Source organism: Diabrotica virgifera, chromosome 2 (genome assembly GCF_917563875.1).
Source record: "Diabrotica virgifera virgifera chromosome 2, PGI_DIABVI_V3a".
NCBI lineage: Eukaryota > Metazoa > Arthropoda > Insecta > Coleoptera > Chrysomelidae > Diabrotica > Diabrotica virgifera.
This window is the reverse complement of record NC_065444.1, coordinates 70,826,852-70,847,751: the sequence shown is the minus strand read 5'-3', so window position 1 is coordinate 70,847,751 and position 20,900 is coordinate 70,826,852. Positions and strand designations below refer to the sequence as shown.

The following is a 20,900-nucleotide window of genomic DNA, read 5'->3' as shown; positions in this document are numbered from 1 at the left end:
ATCGCGAGAGTGAACGGGTGACACATCCTGAGTATGTGCGATCTCATAAGAAAATGAAGGATACATCCATGTATCTTCGGCATGTTCGTACCCTTATGAGTATTTCCTTCGCTTGATCCCAACTTGAGTTAACTGTTGTTCCTAAATAGATGTACGAATCCACGTGTTCAATTCTTTGATTGTCTCCCAACAGACCGACGTGTTAAATACGTGAATTTTGGGTACATTTGTCACCAATATACGTAAATTGCTTATGTGAATTTTACGTGAAAATTTGGTTGGAATGTCACATTCAAAAAAACGTCTTTAAATTACGTGAATAACTCGTCTTATAGACGTGTTATAATAGACGTGTTATCTACCTTAAATAGCAATAAAATTTTTAGGGAAATTCACGTTGCAAACACGTGTTGATTAGCGTATCTTTTAGGGAACGTATATATTAGTTTTAAAGTATTAACAATGTATGTATTTATTTAGTAGAATTTAGAGACTTAAAACATTTGTCTTGTATAATTAATGTAAAAGATAATGCACCAAAAATGGTAGTGACCTAAAGACACATTAAAAAATATGCAAACAGGTCACTTTTTATTTCGAGGAGGACACTTCTACTTCTTGTTTTTTTTCTAATTGGACTTCAACCCTCGAGCAGTGAGGTAAACGTTAATACGAAAAACATTATTATAAATAAACCCGCCTAGAATAAAACGAGGGAAAGAAAGCTCTTCACGTTTCACTTTTTGTTGTAGTTGTGAGAAATGACTGAAATGAGAAATGTGATAATGTGATGGAAATGTGAGAAGCTGATATTAGAGGTTATGATCATCGATTATAAAAATCGATTATGTTTAAATTACAGTTAAACTATTCTACTTATTTTAAATTATTATTACATATTTTCTTTTTGTTTTTAAATTTCTTCTACTATTAACTAATTGGTCTTACTAAAAATCTATTTAAATACCAGCATAATATAAAAAAAATAATCCTATCGAAACGTATTATTCGATAAATCGATTAATTTAGTTTTCGAACCAACTATGTAAGTCACGTGATGGTATTTAAAGGAGGAGAAAAGCTTGATAGTACATCATCACCGCGCGCGATTTGAAAAATTAGACTCAACATTATTTTAGCTCCTGTGATACTTTTAAAGAAAAAAATAGCAAAAATAGCTTCAAATCAAGGTTGGATTGAAATAGTTATGCTAAATGATTTTAAAAGCGAAATCATAAACTTTTTGTTTAAATATTGGTATTATTTACATTACTTTTACGTGAAATACATCTAATTTTTCGACGTCCATAAAATACAGGGAGTAAAATTCAAGCGATACGTATTTAACCAACACCGTTGTAAAATTTTGTTTTTAAAAATATTTCTCAAAATTTAATAAAAGGAAGTTATTTCTGTTTCGTGATTATTACGTGAAATAAACGTACCTTTGCGATGTAACCGACATTCACACCTACTATACAAAACATGTACTATATTTGTCATTATGATTTTATATTATTCTAATGTCAAACATGTATAAAGGAAGCACTAATATATAGGTGAATGATTTGGCACTGAAATACTTTTTTTTCCCGTCATAAATCACCGAGTTAGGTATTCGTTGAAATTTTCCGCAAATTTAACGTAATCATCACGTAACTGGGCTCAAGTCTGTTTGCTGGGCTAGTATCAGTTGTTTTGGTCGTTGTTGGGTTTTGCTTACTAACATCTATTTGGTTTTTGTGATGTTTAGCCTGAGTCCGTATTGTACACTTTTTTGTATCTTACTCATTAGGCAACTCAGTTCCTCCATGCTACTCGCTAGAATCACAGCATACCCAGGGACGTAGCTAGGGGGGGCGGGCGGGGCGGCTGCCTCGGGCGCCAAAATTGGAGGGGCGCCAAACGGGCAAAAAAGTGAAATTTTTTTCCTAGTTCTCTAAAATATCATGACCGATTGGAGTACATTTGTCTTTGCAAATTTAGTAAAAAACAAACAAAAAACTAAATAATAATATAAATTAGAAATGAAATAGATCTACAAAAATAACAAAGGCAACGTAAACGTATGCCACGCGAGGCGCGAAGTAGCCTTGCCCTTGAGCGGTCGTATGCAGCCTGCATACGACCCTGCATAATGCAGGGTTGTTGACTCTGTGATTTGCGAGTGCGGGTGAGGTTACACGGCTCGCGCACTAACCAGACAGTCTGAGTCTGCCAGTCGTGGTGACACGTTGTGCCACAGTGATTTAAAATATTGATAGTTTTATATTTAAAACCATGTCAAAAAAACCATCCGGCTCTGAATTTCGTACAAGAGCTAAAGAAAGAGAAAAAGTAGCTCAGAAATCTTCTGCCCTGTTATCGTCATGGCTTAATGTTAACGACTCGAGAGGAAAAGGTGAGTAAGATATTTAAATTGTATGGTATTGTAATAAACTATTGTATTTTAGTTAATAGATACTTTTCTGCATAAGAAGCTTAACAAAACGAAATGTACTGGTAAACTTCCGTTTTTTCATATGATTTTGATTAAATTGATTAAAAAACTACGGTACATCTTGTTATTCAATTGGTATATTCGAGTTTAAAAATAAACACAATTATTAAATATTTCAATTTTAAGTTGTTTATTTTAATTTTTTTTCAGATGATGGAAGCTGCAATACAAGTGATATGTGTAAGGAACAACCGGAAGATGTTCAAGAGGAATGTTTAACCGAGGTGGAGGCTGCCAGTTCGATGGAAGTAGACGAACTAGAAGATCTCCCATGTATAGCAATATCATTACAAGGTGATGAAGGCGAAAATGATGCAGATAGTGTTATCCAACCGTGCACTAAGACTGTTGAGGATGACGTTCCTACAGCTCTGACAATGGATGTAGCGCAAGGTGAGCATACAACTCATTTTGATATAGAATTTAAAGATCCGGGAACATGGCCTATAGATTTATCGGATACAGAAAGGTGCTTCATAGTATCAGGCTTATCAAAGGAAGAAAGTGTAGAGCCTGATTTAAGTAACACCTTAAGAGATGGTAGAAAACTAACCAAAGACTGGTTTACAAAAACTTTGTCCGGTGGCCAGAAGATCCACCGCACATGGTTAGCATACAGCAAATCAAAAAATGCCTTATTTTGCATTCCATGTAAAATTTTTTCCCGCTCTAACTCAGAACAAAATATTTCTGCTTTGGCTAAAGAGCAGGGTTTAACTCAGTGGAAAAAATTGAATGAACGAATTCCTGAGCATGAAAATTCACTCATTCACAAAAAGTGTTTTTGCTCATGGAAATCATTGCAGTCATCATTAAATAAAGGTACTGGAATTGATAGAGAGCTACAAGACAAGATAGCGCTTGAGGAAGCGCACTGGAGAGGGGTCCTGTATGCTATCATTGATGTTATCATAAATTTAGCTAAACAAGGTAGCCCGTTACGGGGTTCTAATTCTAATGAAAGCCTGGAATTTGGGGACCCTAGATGTGGTAGGTTCTTAAATACTATAGAGTTAGTGTCTCATTATCATCCCCAGTTAAGAGAGCATATTACTCGCCATAAAAAAGGGCAAGTGAGCTACTTTTCTCTTCAGATACAGAACGAGTTTTTGGATATCATTGCTGGGAAAATCAGAGAGCACATATTTTCAGAAATAAAAGCTTCAAAATATTATTCAATAATGTTTGACTGTACACCAGATATTAGTCATTTAGAACAAATGTCTCAAGTTCTACGTTATGTAAAGATCACAGAAGAGGGTCCGGAAGTTGTGGAAAGTTTCATTGGTTTTATAACAGTTAGTGAAAAAAGTGGTTTGGCTCTGTCTGAAAAAATATTGGACAAAATACAAACTGATGGTTTAGATATAAAAAACTGTAGAGGGCAATGTTATGATAACGGATCAAACATGGCCGGCAAGTATAAGGGTGTTCAAGCTAGAATCCTAGAATCCTAGAAGAAAGCTCTCTGACCTTATTTGTGCCATGTGTTGCGCACTCCCTTAACTTGGTTGGTGCAAATGCTGCTAGCTTGTCAGTAGAGGCACAGACCTACTTCGGCACTCTTAATTGTCTGCACAATTTCTTTGCTTCCTCCACCAATAGATGGGAGGTTTTATCTAAACATGTCCCTCTATCTCTAAAACTACAGAGTAATACAAGATGGTCGACGAAGAAGGAAGCTGTGACTGTTGTGTATAAGCACTTAGAAAAAGTTGTAGATGCCCTCAATGAACTAAAATCCATTACACTAACAACACCTGAAACGAAAACAGAAGCGAACTATCACCTAAAAAATGTTAGTACGTTTGAGTTTGTTGTTCTCTCCTGTTTTTGGTATAAACAATTATGCCGCATTGACATCGTCAACAAGCTTCTTCAAAAGGAGGACATCACTGTAGATAGATCGGCAATCAGATAGACACATCAGTCGATTGATCACAGAATTTGAAGCTCAACGGTCAATTTGTTCAGCTGATGCAGTGAAGGAGGCTAAAGATATTTCAGCAAAGATCAACATAGATCCACACTTCAAAGAAGTACGCAAGCGGAAAAAGAAGCGGATGTTTGACGAAAAAGCAGAAGATGAATCAAGCGAACTATCAGAGGAAAAAAAGTTTGAGCTCTTAACTATACAAATTATAGACAGGATTCTTTCTGAACTGCGACAAAGATTTGAAGCCATCCAAAATGTGAATGTTTTATTTGGTTTCTTAAATGGGGCTAAATTTGAACAAATGTCTGAAAAGGAGTTAAAGACCCATGCTAACGAACTGGCTGTTACCTACAAGGATGATTTGGATCAGAGTGAGTTGGAAGTAGAAGTGGAAAGCTTCAAGTACCATGCATTGGATTTAGGCTCTAACATGAAAAAGGCTACTCCACTCGACCTTTTGGTTTATATTTGCCAAAACGGTCTCCATGATGCCTATCCCAATATAACCACAGCTTTGAAACTTTTTCTTACAATTCCCGTTTCAGTCGCATCAAATGAAAGAAGTTTTAGTAAACTGAAGATAATAAAAAACTACATCAGGAACTTGACAGGACAACAACGACTAACCAACTTGGCCATCATATCAATAGAGCACAAAATAGCTTCAGCAATATCTTTTGATGACATTGTTAAAACATTTGCAGCAAAAAAAGCCCGAAAAGTTTCATTTTAAAGTTTGTTTAGGGCTTTCATTTTGTACAAAAATGTAATTATCATCTATTGAAGAAATTAAATAATTATTATTTAATATCTTACATTGAGCAATTATTTACCATACCTTTCTCCTTTTAGACGAAGACTTCATAAATAATTGTGAAAAAAAGCAATTTATTACTTTTTTGTGGTTCATTGGTATTTAGGGTGGTTGAGTCTTTGTATGACTCATGAGGCATCTGGCCGGGGGGGGGGGGGGCGCCAAAGTCATTTCTTGCCCCGGGTGAAATACGGCCTAGTTACGTCCCTGAGCATACCTTATGTTATTAATTATGTCTCCATTTATCTTTATGCCTTCTGCGCTTTCCTTCAGCGCTGTCTTAAATACTTCTTTTGAGTATATTTTAAAGAGAATAGGAGACAAGATACAGCCCTGCCATACCCCTTTCTTGATCTCAATTTTATTGGTCACTGTAGATCCTACTTTCACTTTAGCTGTTTGACCCCAATAGAGACTCGCTATTGTTCGAATGTCTCAAGATAAATAATTATAGTATCTATGTGTAGCACAGATACTATAATTACTATAATAAGGCAGCCTATAGAGGAAGAGGTGGTGACAGCAATAGAAGAAATAACAGAAGTCCTGGGAAAAATGACATATGCATAGAAATGTTCAAGTTGGGTGAAGATCAACTGCAGAAGTATGGGAAAGGAAATAATGGCAACGGCTTGGTATGAGGCCCGCATATCCCGCTGCATAAATAGGAGACAAACTGAAGTGTGACAACTATATAGAGGTATTGCCTCACTAGATACTGTATAAAAAATCTTGGCAAGAATATTGAGAAATAGACTAAATTGCTATACGGAATGAATCCTATATGAGTATCAGGCCGGCCTAAGAACGGACAGGTCTACTATAGACCAAATTACCAAATCTTCTCCTGAAAGAAGATACAAACAACTTGTTATTCCCTAACTTGTTCCCTTTTGCATGATTTGTTTGTGGATTTTAGGCAAGAATATGATACAGTCGATAGAGTCAAAATGTAACGAGCAATGGAACATTTGGGTATACCAAAAAAACTGATCAGACTAGTTAAAATGACACTAAATAACTCTACCTGTAAAAATGATTAGCAGGGACACATTTCAGATTAATTTAGGGTTGCGAAAAGCTTTTTACAGGGAGATTCTTTATCCACTACATTATTCAACTTGGAATACAACAAACCGGCATATTTATGTTTCGCGGACCTTAAGAAAGCATTTGACAGGGTCACATTAAAGGACGTTATCCATTTGTTATACTTAAGAGAAGTACCTCTAGTAATAAAACGATCGAAAACATATACCAGAACAGCACAATAAAAGTAAAAGTGGAAGATGAACTAACTGACCCAATTGAATCCGGCAATGGGATAAGATAGGGGCATTCCTTGAGTCCTTTATTGTTCAATGTCTTTCGTCCTTCATGGACGAAATAATAAAAAAAGTAAGAACTAAAAAAGGATACCAAATGGGAGAAAAACAACTTAAAATAATCTGCTATGCAGATGATGCAAGACTAATCTCTCAAAGTGAAGATGATTTACAACGTACGCTGCATCAATTTAACATAACCGCCAGAAAATTGTTTTCATCCAATTTTGAAAAAATGTGAAAACTTTGAATTATCCACGTCCGTCTGTTCGTCTGTCTGTTTGTGAACACAACTCCTCCGTCATTATACCAGGTAGAATGACAAATAATGAGGTGTCAAATGAGAGCCTATAATCCAAGGATGGTACTAAAGGTGAAAAATTTGACCTAGGCTGTCTGTCCGTCCGACCGCGAATATAACTCCTACGTCATTATACTAGGTAGAATGACAAATGAGGTGTCAAATGAAAGCTTATAATCCAAGGATGGTACTAAAGGTGAGAAATTTGACCTAGGCTGTCTGTCCGTCCGACCGCGAATATAACTCCTCCGTCACTATACCAGGTAGAATAACAAATGATGTGTCGAACGAAAGCTTATAATCTAAGGATGGTACTAAATGTGAGAAATTTGACCTAGGACTTCCGGTTTTAGAAATGCGATCAGAAGTACTATTTTAAAATCACCGGAATAGTACAAGTGATATGTTATTCGACGCGCCTTCGCAAGACGAAAACAAATAATATACTTACGTCCGATTTCATGACTGTCTGTCCGTCCGCGAATACAACTTCTCCGTTATTAATACAGATTGACTGACAAATGAGGTGTCGAATGAAAGCTTATAACCCAAGGATGGTATTAAAGATGAGAAAATTGACATCGGACTTTCGGTTTTAGAGTTGCAACCGTTAGTACTGTTTTAAAGTCACCGAAATAGTATAAGTGATATATTATTCGACGTGCCTTGGCAAGATAAGAACAAATGTAAAGTTTTGGTTTTTATATCAGTTCCGGTAAAAAATTTCTAACCAGAAGTGCCATTATAGTCGCAGAAATAGTACATGTAACACATCAATCGAAGCGTATTGAAAAGTTGAGTTTGAATCTTTAGTTCCTGTTTAAACAATTATGACCCAAAGTTTAGTAAAAAGGACTCAAAATTAGTAAAATCGTATATTGATCGACGCAAAGTTACACGAAGAATTCAAATATCGACTTCCAGTTCTACTTTCGATTGCTTTGGGTGAAAACCTAGGACTTACGAAGTCCAATTACTTGTTTAACATGTTAATTTCCCCAAAAAAAAAGACAAAATGCATGGTTATAACAGCAGATCCAATAAGATGTAAATTGGAGCTGGAAGGTCAGATAATAGAACAAGTGATGGAGTTTAAATACCTAGGCCTCACACTATCTAGCTACGGAAGGCTCGAAACAGAAGTGGAAGATCAAGTGAATAGAGCAAACAGAGCCGCAGGTTGCCTGAATGACACAATATGGAGAAATAAAAATATCGATAAAGAAATGAAAGGCAGAATTTACAAAACAGTCATTAGACCAATAATGAGGACACAAAAAGATTGCTCAAAACAGCGGAGATAAAAACCCTTCGAAAAATCGATGGTAAGACTCTATGGGACAGAGCTAGAAGTACAGATATACGACGGAGATGCAAGGTGGATAACATTAATAACTTAGTAAGACACAGACGAATAAAATGAAATGACCACATAAGCCGAATGACAAAAATAGGGTAGTCAGGACAGCGAGAGACGGTTCCCCAATAGGAAGACGATCAGTGGGAAGGCCACGAAAACGACGGAACAATAACTTACTAGAGGGACATTGAAAAAACAGAGTCATGTCTATACAAAAAGAAGAAGAAGATTATTCAACTTAGCGTTAGAGATTGTAATTAGAAAATGAAGAATGGGGTGGAAGAAACAATCATGAAAAATGAGCAACAGTGTTGACATGTGCTGATGACCTAACAATCCTAGCAATAACCGCGAAAGGATTAAGAAGAGTTGTGAAGAAAATTATTAACGCACAGATATTCGGATTGGAGCTAAACGAAGACAAAACCAAATATATGATCATGGGAGGGACAGAAGAAACAAAAGAAGAATACTTTAGTGTGAGGTCTGTAAGCGGTAAAAGCTATGGTTTTAAAAGGGTGGACAATTTTGAATACCTTGGTTTAGTATTCGATGAAACTGGAAAAGATAAATGAAAGCTCGATGCCAGAATAACAAGAGAGAATAAAAAATTAGGTAGTTTAAGAGCCTTACATATATCCAATCCTGTTACTCCGTGCAGAAGCATAGGGAATCCATTAATCTTTTCCATTCCCCTCTATTTCTGGCCATGGTTGCTATTTCTCCCCAGGTTTTCTTCATAATTTTGTAGTCTTCTTCAATGATACTCCTTCATGTTTTGGTCGGGCGTCCTCTGCTTTTTCGTCCTACTGCACTCCATTTGAGTGCTTGTTTTGTTATGTCTGCATTTTTTTTCCTCAGGGTGTGTCCCAGCCAGTTCCATCTTTTCCTCTTTATTGTTGTTCTGATGGGTTCTTGTTTGGTTTTCCTCCATAGTGCTACATTTGTTACGGTATTGGGCCAATATACCTTTAGAATTTTACGTATACATCTATTTACAAAAACTTGAATTTTATTTACTTTTCCTTCTGTTATTACCCATGTTTCACTCCCATAAAGTAGCACAGTTTTCACGTTACTATTAAATAGCCAGTTTAAGAGCCTTAATGAACTCAAAATACGTTTCTAGACAAGGCAAACTCCGAATATATACGGGTCATTCCATTTCAAATCACTCAATTTGGGAGCAAAAAAAATTTTGGACCTCCGATTTGTTTGAAAATTGGTATATAGCTTCTGCGGGACGTAAAAATAAGATATTTAAGGTCAAAAAATCTTCTTCTTTTTTCTCAAAATGTTATTTTATGCGATTTTACAGTGATTTGGTGTTTATTTATACAAATTTGCATTTTCTTTCGTAAAGTATCAATGGAAAACATAATATTTTAATAGAAGGGACTCAAAAATGTCATTATATGGCATTATAACAAGTTACTTTGATTCAAAACAAGCTTTTGATCAAATTTTATAGTGTAGAAAACGTTAAAATACCGTTTTTTACATTTTTCTCCATTCCCAAAATAGATCATGATCGATTTGGCTGAAAATTTGCCCACAGATAGACAAGACATAGAACTTCAAGTGGTGAGAAGGATTTGAATTATATTACAATACTAAAAAAGTTACACGCAGTATTATAGTCAAAAATATAGGCGTCTACTGTAAGTACAATTAACTCGAAAATATCGACCTCACGACAAAAATTGTTAAAAAGAAATTGTAATAATTGTAAATACGATTTATTTGGAACAATTTCAGTTCCTACCATGTTTGTCGAAAAGTTAAAAATGGCGGAGATATTGAGCAAAACAGTTTCTCCTTTAAAATCAAGATGGCAGCTAACGTAACGGAGGAACTCATTCGTGATTTTAAATTTAGGCTACTATTGACTCCACTAAAGATCAAAAAAATAAAATTTTGGGCAGCTCGGCATTCAAGGTCAAATTCTATCCCGATTGGACTAATATATACTTTTGAGTCTGATATTACTGCATGTAACTTTTTTGGTATTGTAATATAATTCAAATCCTTCTAACCACTTAAAGTCCTATCTATTGGCTATCTGTGGGCAAATTTTCAGCCAAATCGATGATGATGTATTTTGGGAATGGAGGAAAATGTAAAAATGTATTTTATGTAAATGTATTTTAACGTTTTTTACACTATAAAATTCGATCAAAAACTTGTTTTGATTCAAAATAACTTGTTATAATGCCATATAATGATATTTGTGAGTCCTTTCTATTAAAATATTATTTTTTTCATTGATACTTTACGACAGAAAATGCAAATTTGTTTAAATAAACACCAAATCACTGTAAAATCGCATAAAATAACATTTTAAGAAAAAAAGAAGAAGAAGAAGATTTTTTGACCTTAAATATCTTATTTTTACGTCCCGCAGAAGCTATATACCAATTTTCAGACAAATCGGAGATCCAAAATTTTTTGCCTGAGTGATTTGACATGGAATGTACCATACCTAAAACAGTAATTAGACTCAGTAACATATGCTTGCGAGGAATGGACATTAAATAAGAAGGAAGAGATCTCTGGAGAGATGGGAAAGGAAAATATTGTGACGCGTATTCGGAGGACGGAAGAAAAAAGACGCCTGGGAGAGAAGAATGAACAACGAATTAATGGCTTTGTACAAAGAACCTACCATCCAGTAGCGTACTGATAGATCAGCAGGCCCTGGTTCCAGTTGGGATGCGGGCCCCGCCCAAAACATTAAATATAAATCATCATATTGTATCATAATATACAGAGTGAGTTTTATGTATGGAAACACTCAATTATCTCGAAAACGGCTTATCCGATATTTATAAGTTTTGGCAGATAGGGGTTTCCTAATGCGGCCGATGTTATAGTGCTAATTACATTGTTGTCAGATCTTCCGTTTTTCTGGAAATCTAACAAACTTTCTTATTTCAAATAGAACACCCTGTATATTTTTTGCGTTTTGAAGTCCTTAAGAAATACTGATTATTTTTCATGTTATATTCCCTATACCTAAATGCCATAATTTCGAAGTTATTGCTACATGTATTAAAATTTTTTTTAAACAAATTATAAAAAAATCAATTTTTTCTGCTCGAGTAGATATTATTTTACGTTCTTTGGACCATTGGGAACAAAAAAGATCTTTTGTAATTTTTCTCTAAAATTAATCGTTTTCGAGTAATAAACAACTATTACCTAAATACTGAAAAAAATCGAATAATGACGATATTCAAGGTTCAAAAACACAAGTAAAAAATATAATTTTTGAAATTACGAAGTACCTAAATTCTAGCTCAACTATTCTTCTAATAGCTTGCTATAAGATTTATTGGCTCGTTTTATTCAAAAACAATGCTTTTTAATTATTGTTAATGAAGTGCATATGAGAGGACGGGCGATCGAGCTGCATTAACAACTAAAAAACCATGTTTTAAAATGAAACAAGCTAAAATTACTTATCGATATCTGATAATATAAGGCTTGAACTTGAATTTGAGTACTTTGCAGTATCAAAAATAATATTTTGATTTGTGTTTTTGAACCTTGAAAATCGTCATTATTCGATTTTTTTCAGTTTTAAATTGTTTATAACTCGGAAACTATTAATTTTGGAGAAAGATTACCGAAGATCATTTTTGTTCAAAATGATCCAAACAACCTAAAATAATGTTTACCAGGGCCAAAAAAATGATTTTTATAATTTGTTTAAATTTTTTTTTAAATAAATATAGCAATAAGTCCGAAATTATGGCATTTAGGTATAGGGAATATACATGAAAAATAATCAGTATTTCTTAAGGACTTCAAAACGCAAAAAATATACAGGGTGTTCCATTTGAAATAAGAAAGTTCATTAGATTTCCAGAAAAACGGAAACTCTTACAACAATGTAATTTGCACTATAATATCGGCCGCATAAGAAAACCCGTACCAACCAAAACCTATAAAAATCGTTTAAGTCTTTTCCGAGATAATTGAGTGTTTCCATACATAAAACTCACTCTGTATATCATAAAAACTCAAGCTAATTTATAGTCCATTTACTTACGGTTTTTGTTGTACATTTTAAAGAACTGCTCGGATTGAGATGAAATTTGGCATACACATAGCTAACATGTCAAACAAAAAAAGTGATACCTATTGTACCGATATGCGCTTCTGTCCTAGGTATGTTTTACCCCTTCTCGGGTGAAAAGCATACGTTCAAGATAAGTCCGGAATTGGATAAACTGACTAATTCTAAGCAACCTTTAAGTTCTATAGAGTTTTTTTTACTCAGTCAATACTTTTCGAATTATTTGTGAGTGAATATGTTCATTTTTCAAAAAAAAAAAACACGTTTTGAGACGGTTTTTCGCAAATACTCTCAAAAAGTAAGTATGTTATCAAAAAATATATTCTTAGTAAAAATATATTTTATCAAAAAAGTGAAAAATATGGTGTATATACGAAGTCTTTAAACCCAGTAAGTCATGAATTGTAGGTTCTTATTCGTCAAATTCCAGATCGAATATTTCAACGTGAAATAACTAAAAATGAATCAATTTTCGAGAAAAAGTAATCACAACTTATTTAATATAGGTTTGTTCCAACACGACGAAGAACTGTCATGTAACGTTCCAATTAACGTTCCATGGGTTTCATGGAAACGAAATAATGCGTTCTATGGTACTGCGCAGGACGGTGATCTTTACATGAACGGTTTCTCGTTGTGTTGGAACAAACCTTATATTTTTGTCATTTTTTAGTTTCTAGCATCAATATTAACTATGTAACGCTCAAAATAAAGTTGGACACTCTTTTTGGTAAACAAATCGTGAAAACCACCCCCTGATTAGCATCCCAAATGAAATTAATCGTTACCGCTTCACAAGTTACGTGACTTACGTATTGCTTATATAATCTGTAAGTTTTGCCGCTTCAAAGTGCTCATTTTTAAAACCAATTGGGTTTTAAATTAAAAAAAATTATAATTATTGTGAAAAAATTTTTTTTTCAAAATATATATAAAACAGCGCTAACAGGCTTTATAGGCCTATGGCTTCTAAATTCTGGATAATATTTCTCCATTCTTTTCGGTCCTCTGCACTCTTTTTTTTTCAAAATAACTTTATTAATTATTGGTGATTCTAAAAATCTTAACTAGTATAAAAAATATAGGTTTTGCTATTGTGAATATTTTGGACTTTTTGTTTTCCTGAAGACAAAAATTGGTTATAAGATATGTCTGTTCAAATTTTGCATACACTTGTGATTAGTGACTCGTTTAAGCCCATTTGACTACAGCCTTTTCAAAAATAGGCACTTTGAACCAACGAATTGTACACTTTTTGTATCTTACTCATTAGGCAACTCAGTTCCTCCATGCCACTCGCTAGAATCACAGCATACCTTATGTTGTTAATTATTTCTCCATTTATCTTACAAACATATCTTATAAACAATAAGTAAAGTAAGTTGTGAAGCGGTAATATCATTTCGGATGCTAATTAGAAAGTGATTTTCACGACTTTTTTGCCAACCAATAAAAAGATAACATTATTTTGATTGAATTTTACTTACTTTTGATGTTGGAAATTTTTAAAAAACAATAGACTATTAAAACGGTAAATTAATATTTATATTATTGTTTTTCATACTCACGTGATTCGTTACTCGGTTTTATTCCACATCCCTAAGTCGCTTAAGATTAAACCATGGCAATTTTCCTGCACATTTAGCTAAAATAGGAATGCGTATCAACTCTCTCTGTTCATGTGATAACTACTCTACTGCAGATTTAAATCATATAATCTTTAATTGTGAACTTAATAAAAACCATACGAAAGCACTAATTGCTAGACTTCAGGAGCGGAATGTAAGTTTACCGCTGAATATTTCACATCTACTAAGCTTCAATACCAAAACTATTAATGATATTATCATACAATTTCTTAAAGATTCTAAAATAAAAATTTAATATGACATCTTCAATCTTCAACTTTCAAATATCTGTGGCAAAAAGTTTATCTAATGCCATCCCCTCTTTGTGAACACACACACACATACTCACGTGATTGATCACTTTACGCCAGCCGTTTTTATAAATAATAAAACTCAAAAATTTTCTACATCCAAAATTCCAGTCATAATTAAAAACCTTATGATTAAAAACCTCATTAATATCGGAAAACTAACACAGCTTTTAAAAAATGATCATTGGAATAAAATTTATATCAACAAAATAGATTTAGTCCATTCTATCACGGTTTTTGCTCTAAATTTTAAAGAACCGCTTGGATTGACATGAAATTTGGCATACATTTGGCATTTGGTTACATGTCAAAGAAAAAAAGTGATATTGTGCCGATGTGTGCTTTTGCCCTGGGGTGACTTTCACCCCTTCTTTGGGGTGAAAAAATATATGTCCAAAATAAATCCGGAAATGGGTAAACTGACTAATTTTAAGTAACTTATGTTCTATAGAGCTTTTTCGCCAAGTCAACACTTTTCGAGTTATTTGCGAGTGAATATGTTAATTTTTCAACAAAATAACCACATTTTTAGACGATTTTTCGCAAATAACTCAAAAAGTAAGTATTTTGTAGAAAAAAACGTTCTTAGTAAAAATATAGTCATTAAAAAGTAAAAAAATGGTGTATGCGTTAGGTCTCTGGATCTCGTAGAACCAGAGTTATAGCCAATGAAAAATAGATTCATATTCACCAAATTTCAAGTAGAATATTTCGACTTGAAATATCCACAAAATTAAGCACTTTTTGGGGAAAACCTATTATAACTTTTTTAAATTGTTTAAAAAAGGCTTTATTTCTGTTTTTACAAAAAGTTTCTAGCATTAAATTTAAGCAAGGTACGCTCAAAATAAAGTTGGTCCCTTTTGTTTTTGCAAAAAAAATCGGGAAGATTAGCAACTTAAATGAAATTAATCGTTACCGCTCCACAAGTTATTTTACTTATGTTGTGTTTACATGATCTGTAAGTTTCATCGTTTCAAAATGCTTAATTTGGTTTCAAAGTATAATTTTTAAAAGTTTAAATTTTGAAAAATATGCTTTTTTTCAAAATAACTTAAAAATTGTTAGAGATACCAAAAATCTCGAAAAACAAAAAAAGTCAGATTTGCTTTTCTGAATATCATGTGTTTTTTGTTTTTCTGTTAGACAAAAATTGATTAAGATTTGGTGTTTCTAAATTTGCATACATTCGTGATCATTGACTCGTTCAACCCCTTTTAACTACAGCCCTTTCAATAATAAGGACTTTAAACCGATGAAACTTACAGATCATATAAACAATATATACACGAGTCAAGAAACTTGTGAAGTCGTAACGATTAAGTTCATTTAAGATACTAACTAGGGGGTGATTTTCTCGATTTCTTTACCAAAACCAAAAGGGACTAACTTTATTTTGAGCGTAACTTGTTTAACTTTGATGCTAGAAATTTTTTTTAAAAAAACAAAAATGAAGCTTTTTTTAAACTCTTTAAATAAGTTCTAATGAGTTTTCCCCGAAATGTGCTTCATTTTTGGTTATTTCACGTTAAAGTATTCCATTTGGAATTTGACGAATATGAACCTATTTTTCATTAGCTATAACTCTGCTTCTACTAGGTGTAGAGACGTGATATATACACCATTTTTTAAAAATTTTTACAAGCTATATTTTTGCTAAGAATGTTTTTTCGACAAAATACTTACTATTTGAGTTATTGGCGAAAAACCGTCTAAAAGCGTGGTTATTTTGTTGAAAAAATGAACATATTCACAGCCAAATAACTCGAAAAGTATCGACTTAGTGAAAAAACTCTATAGAACAAAAGTTACTCAAAATAAGCCAGTTTATCCATTTCCTGACTTTCTTTGGACGAATATTTTTCCACCTCCAAGAGGGGGTGAAAACCACCCCCAGGCAAAAGCACATATCGGCACAATATCACTTTTTTTCTTTGACTTGTTAGCTATGTGTATGCCAAATTTCATGGCAATCCAAGCGGTTCTTTAAAATTTAGAGGTTTTGCAATAGTTTACCGTTAAAGAACGGACTAATTCTGAAATTGGATAATATGATATATTTATAAATAAGTTAAATAATTACATACAAACCTCTAGGGAGATAAAACGCTTAAAAAATATATAAAAAAAACCTGGATAACGGTGGGGTTGATATTTTTTATCAAACGACGAGATTTCCTTAAAAAGAAATTAGTGTCTATATATAGTGTTTTGTTATCCTTACCACTATTGTCTATATTTAGAATTTAATTTTAATTTTTAAGAATTACCTACCTCTATAAAAGTACAGGTTGAATGATGATTCAATAAACACGAGTATCGAGCCTATTGTATCAGGATTATTTTTATGGCCGTATAAAACTTGCAATGCATATTTACAACTTTGTAGTTTACCTACATCTTATTCATGAATCTTGCTAATATACAAGTATTTGAGTTATCACGTGTAGACATGCCCTGTCGGTTAGTCTTTACAAATGTTGAAACATGGGCTTTAGAAAGCAGGTAAAACGTGTAAGGAACCTTACAACAGGGTTCCCTGTATTTCAATAAATTTTGTTTTCAAATTTTTTGAGGAATAGGTATTCTTCGTTTTTATTTATAAGTACCTGCAAAAAAATTAAAATCTATTAAGCAGTTAAATTTCCTGTGTGTGTACTTGTGTAGTTCAAAATGTCCCCATTAAATTAGAAACAAAAGAAGCAAAAAGCGCAATAAAGCGCCCGTGCCTTGGTTCCGCGGAACCCGCGGAAACATGCTCAGTACACCACTGCTACCATCATCAAGTTCGTCAAGTCACAAAGAATTAGATTGTTGGGACATAGGTAGAAAGAATGGCAGTGAACAGAATGCCTAAACTATTAATGACCAGAAGACTAATCGGTCCCAAAGAAGAGGTGAACCCAAAACGAGGTGTATTAATAAAGCAGAGGAAGACCTTAAACACGTGAAGGTGAGGGACTAGAAAAAACCACAAAATAGAAGTGAATTCAGAAATATTGTTTGTAACAGGTGTGTAACAGGTGCTTCAGAGTAGTTAAGAATTTTGTATATATGTATTTATGTTTGAGTTTTGTTTAAAATAATTGTAATTAGTTAGTCTTATGATTATGTTTTATCAAAATGCCCTAGGTCTTAATAGCCTGTTGTGCGTATAAATAAATAAATAGTAAATATAATAGTATATTATGCAACGAGCATTTAATGATGGTCACTATGAAGCGAATATGAGGGTTACGAAACGAGCCGTATGCGGCGAGTTTCGTATAGAGTACGAGCTTCATAATGATAATTAAATGCAAGTTGTAGACACTATTTTTTCTATGATCATTCACAACAAAAAATATGTTCAAATTTATTAATTTTGTAACACAAATAAATTCAGTAGTTTGTCAATTTGGCGGTTTGTTTACATAATGAGAACTGTCAAAGCGTATGTATTTGACTCGCCATTGGTCACTGAGCGTGTACCACCTTTATCGCGACTGCCATATCGCGATTCTATTGGTTAAAAATCTGTATCTTAATGAAAGTCTGTATCATAATGAAGTTCATTATGATACAGGTAGTGACATCATAATTGATATATTATAGTATGAGAATAGAAAAAAATCTTAATAATTTCTCTCATTACACCACACGACCTATTGCATTCCAAACATTCCTACAAAACCAAGAATAAAGTTGCTCGAATAATTGTAAACTTACTCAGTTAACTTTGAACAAGGTTCGGAATACGAAATTTAATTAAAGAGGTAATTAGCGTAGGATGCAGGATGGACAAAGCGACAATTGCAGGATTTCTTCAGGAGCGTAGGAATGAAGTCAATGGCCGGTTTCTCTTACAGGCTCCTTTTTTGTAAAGACTAAAAAATAAATCATATCAAGACAAATTATAGTATCCGTGTGTTTAGTGATGGTTAATGATTTATTTTATTTGCATGGCAGTGCCAAAGTAAAAGCCGCTACAGTACGTGAAAAAAATTAAATAAAACGGAGCAATTTTTTAAAATTAAAATGAAGTAGATAAACAGAATGAACAGAATAAGTTAAATAGGAAATTATCCTTTGAATAGAAAATACTAATTATTGACGTATTAGTTCACGAAAGGTTCTTGTTAAACGTCCACTATACTTATACTGCTAGCGAAGTCGATGGAAGTTCAGCGAGTACGAGAGTGTAGACAGGTTGTTCATGCGACTTCGCTGCGCCTCGGCCTACTTCCATTCTGTGGCGGTTTTTACGACCAAGTCAAAGGAACCGAAGTCCTTATCACCCGGCGTGAATGTGTTCCTCGCGAAGTAGAATGAGTGTGTAGTGACGGGTACTTCGGACTTCGGTCAACTTTCCCGAAGTAACTTCGCGAGAGTGTGGTGCTCGCTTTACAATCGCTTATAGACCAGTAGGTACATATGCTTGGTTGTATACTAACTTCCAATCAAATTTAAAATTTGACCAACTAGCCCAGTAATTTTCCTAGTCACGACGGATTTCCTTGAAAATTTGCAATTTAATCGGTCATTTCCTAAAAATATTTCCAATAATAGTTGGGTATTTTGAGGTTATACTATATTTTATATAAGTAAGTATTATGGGTTATAAATGCATGTTTCTGAAAAACAAAAAAGCCTACATGTTACTTAGTTTTTTTATATTAAGCTTTTAATTTTGTGGACTTATCTTGTTTTCGAAATGAACCATAATTTTTAATGTTTGTACTAAACCTTTCTTTAATTTATAGGCGTAAAAAGGGGGGTTTTGGGGGTTATAACCCCCTCCATTGGGATGTACTTTGAGCTCTATACGCTTAACACCATAGCCCTCAGAGACCTTCCAGTAGTTGTAACCCCCCCTCTCAGGTAGTTGTAACCCCCCTTAGGATCATCCTGGTTACGCCTATGCTTTAATTTCAGTAAGAAACAGTCAAAATTCACAAGTAAAGGACATGTGTTGTTTTAGAACTAACCGAAAAACATACTGACCTACAATACAACATTTAAATATACAATATAAACAGTGACTGCCATTTTTTTCGCGCGGAATGGTCGATTTGAATCTTAAAAACATCATGACGTCGAAAAGTCATTTTACCCTAAATATTGTTTTCGAAATGACCGATTCAATTGGATTTCTGTTACACTCTACTTCACGTTTGGACTTAAGCTCAAAGTTGCTTTTACATGGAGGGTGAAAGCCACCCCTATTCAGCGGTGAAAAAAGATTCGTTCAAAATAAGTCCAAAAATGGATAACCAGTCACTCGAGCGTTATGGGGACCTGTTTGGTTGTGAAGAGTATGTCCTAAAACCAAAAGAAGTTAAGTTTTCCATTTTAGTGGGGACTTCCCATTTTTCAATTTAGTCTTCCATTTCCAACAAAAGTTACCTATTTTTACGTAAGGAATCCAAATCTGCAATAAAAAATGGAGGTTCCTATTTAAGATTTTAAAGTAACCCCCACCCCACCTCCGTGGGGGTACCACGGAGTGTTTGGTACCATTCGATAAATTTTTCAAAAATATTGAATACATGTATTTATCAGTTTTTCGATCTGATGTTCATTTCGCGAAATATCGCGGGGTTCGCATTTAAAATTTTAAATTTACCCCCCACCCCTCTACGTGGGGTCGTGATTTGTATCATTCGATAGATTTTTAAAAAATATTAAGCACGTATTTTTTAGTTTTTCGATCTGTCTTTCATTTCGCAAAATATTCGCTTTTTCCTTGTGAAACTTTGTGACTCGCCCATTTCCTTACGCCCCACTCAAATCGTCAGATTTTTGAAATATACACTGTTTTGCATGTACTTAACTTACCTTATCTTAATCTAACTATTTGGAGTTTTTCTAAGGATAAGTATATTTTTTTTCCGGTCCCCCTTAACGAACTCCCCTGTATTAAGAGCCAATAATATATGGTAGAGGTATATTTACAGGGTACAAGGTTTCTCTCCATGTGATAATCTGACGCGCTCGAATAACTGCAAAAGATTCCGCTTGGACTCCCCTGCCATAAGTAACTTTTATTCCATAGAGCTCTTTCACTAAGTCAATATTTTCGAGTTATTTGCGAGTGAAAATGTAAATTTTTAGCAAAAATGTAGCTTATAGAAAAACGAAAAAAATATATGTTTGAAGCCTGTAGACTCTGTAAACTCAAGTAGAGTTTGTTGTAGTTGATGAAAAGTAGGTTCTTATTCGTCAAATTCCAAATCGAACAATACAACATAAAATAACTAAGAAATAAAGCATTTTTTGAGAAAATCTCATGAAAACGTTCTTAAAGTGTTTAAAGAAAGCTTTATTAACTGTTTACTCTACAAGGGTTATTAATCATTATCATTATTAAATGAAAAATTAGATATTTCACAAATTTTACATATTCACCGGAAACTACTTTCTATTGAGCGCCTATCACAGAATCTCTCGACGGACTCTTATTATATTTCTTCTCAAGATCACTGAAAATTTCATGTGTTATTGATCTGCCTTGCATAAAACCAAACTAATTATCGGATATTTCAGTTTTTTCACGTATGCATCTATCAATTACTCTCTTCATATTTTCAAGATATAACAAAGTAGTTTGATGGCCCTGTAAGATTACTAATTATCTCATTTACAGAATTAACAAAATTTGTAAA

The 20,900-nt window shown here is 33.6% G+C and overlaps 1 protein-coding gene across 1 annotated transcript in view; it reads left to right on the top strand.

Moving 5' to 3' along the window:
- Positions 1–2,280: 2,280 nt before the first annotated feature.
- LOC126880726 (zinc finger MYM-type protein 5-like) overlaps positions 2,281–20,900 on the top strand; it is a 38,259-nt gene continuing 19,639 nt past the window's right edge. Inside the window, exons 1-2 of the mRNA XM_050644773.1 lie at positions 2,281–2,401; positions 2,651–3,490. Of these exons, the coding sequence (XP_050500730.1) occupies positions 2,281–2,401; positions 2,651–3,490 (961 nt within the window). The remainder of the gene's footprint in view (positions 2,402–2,650; positions 3,491–20,900) is intronic.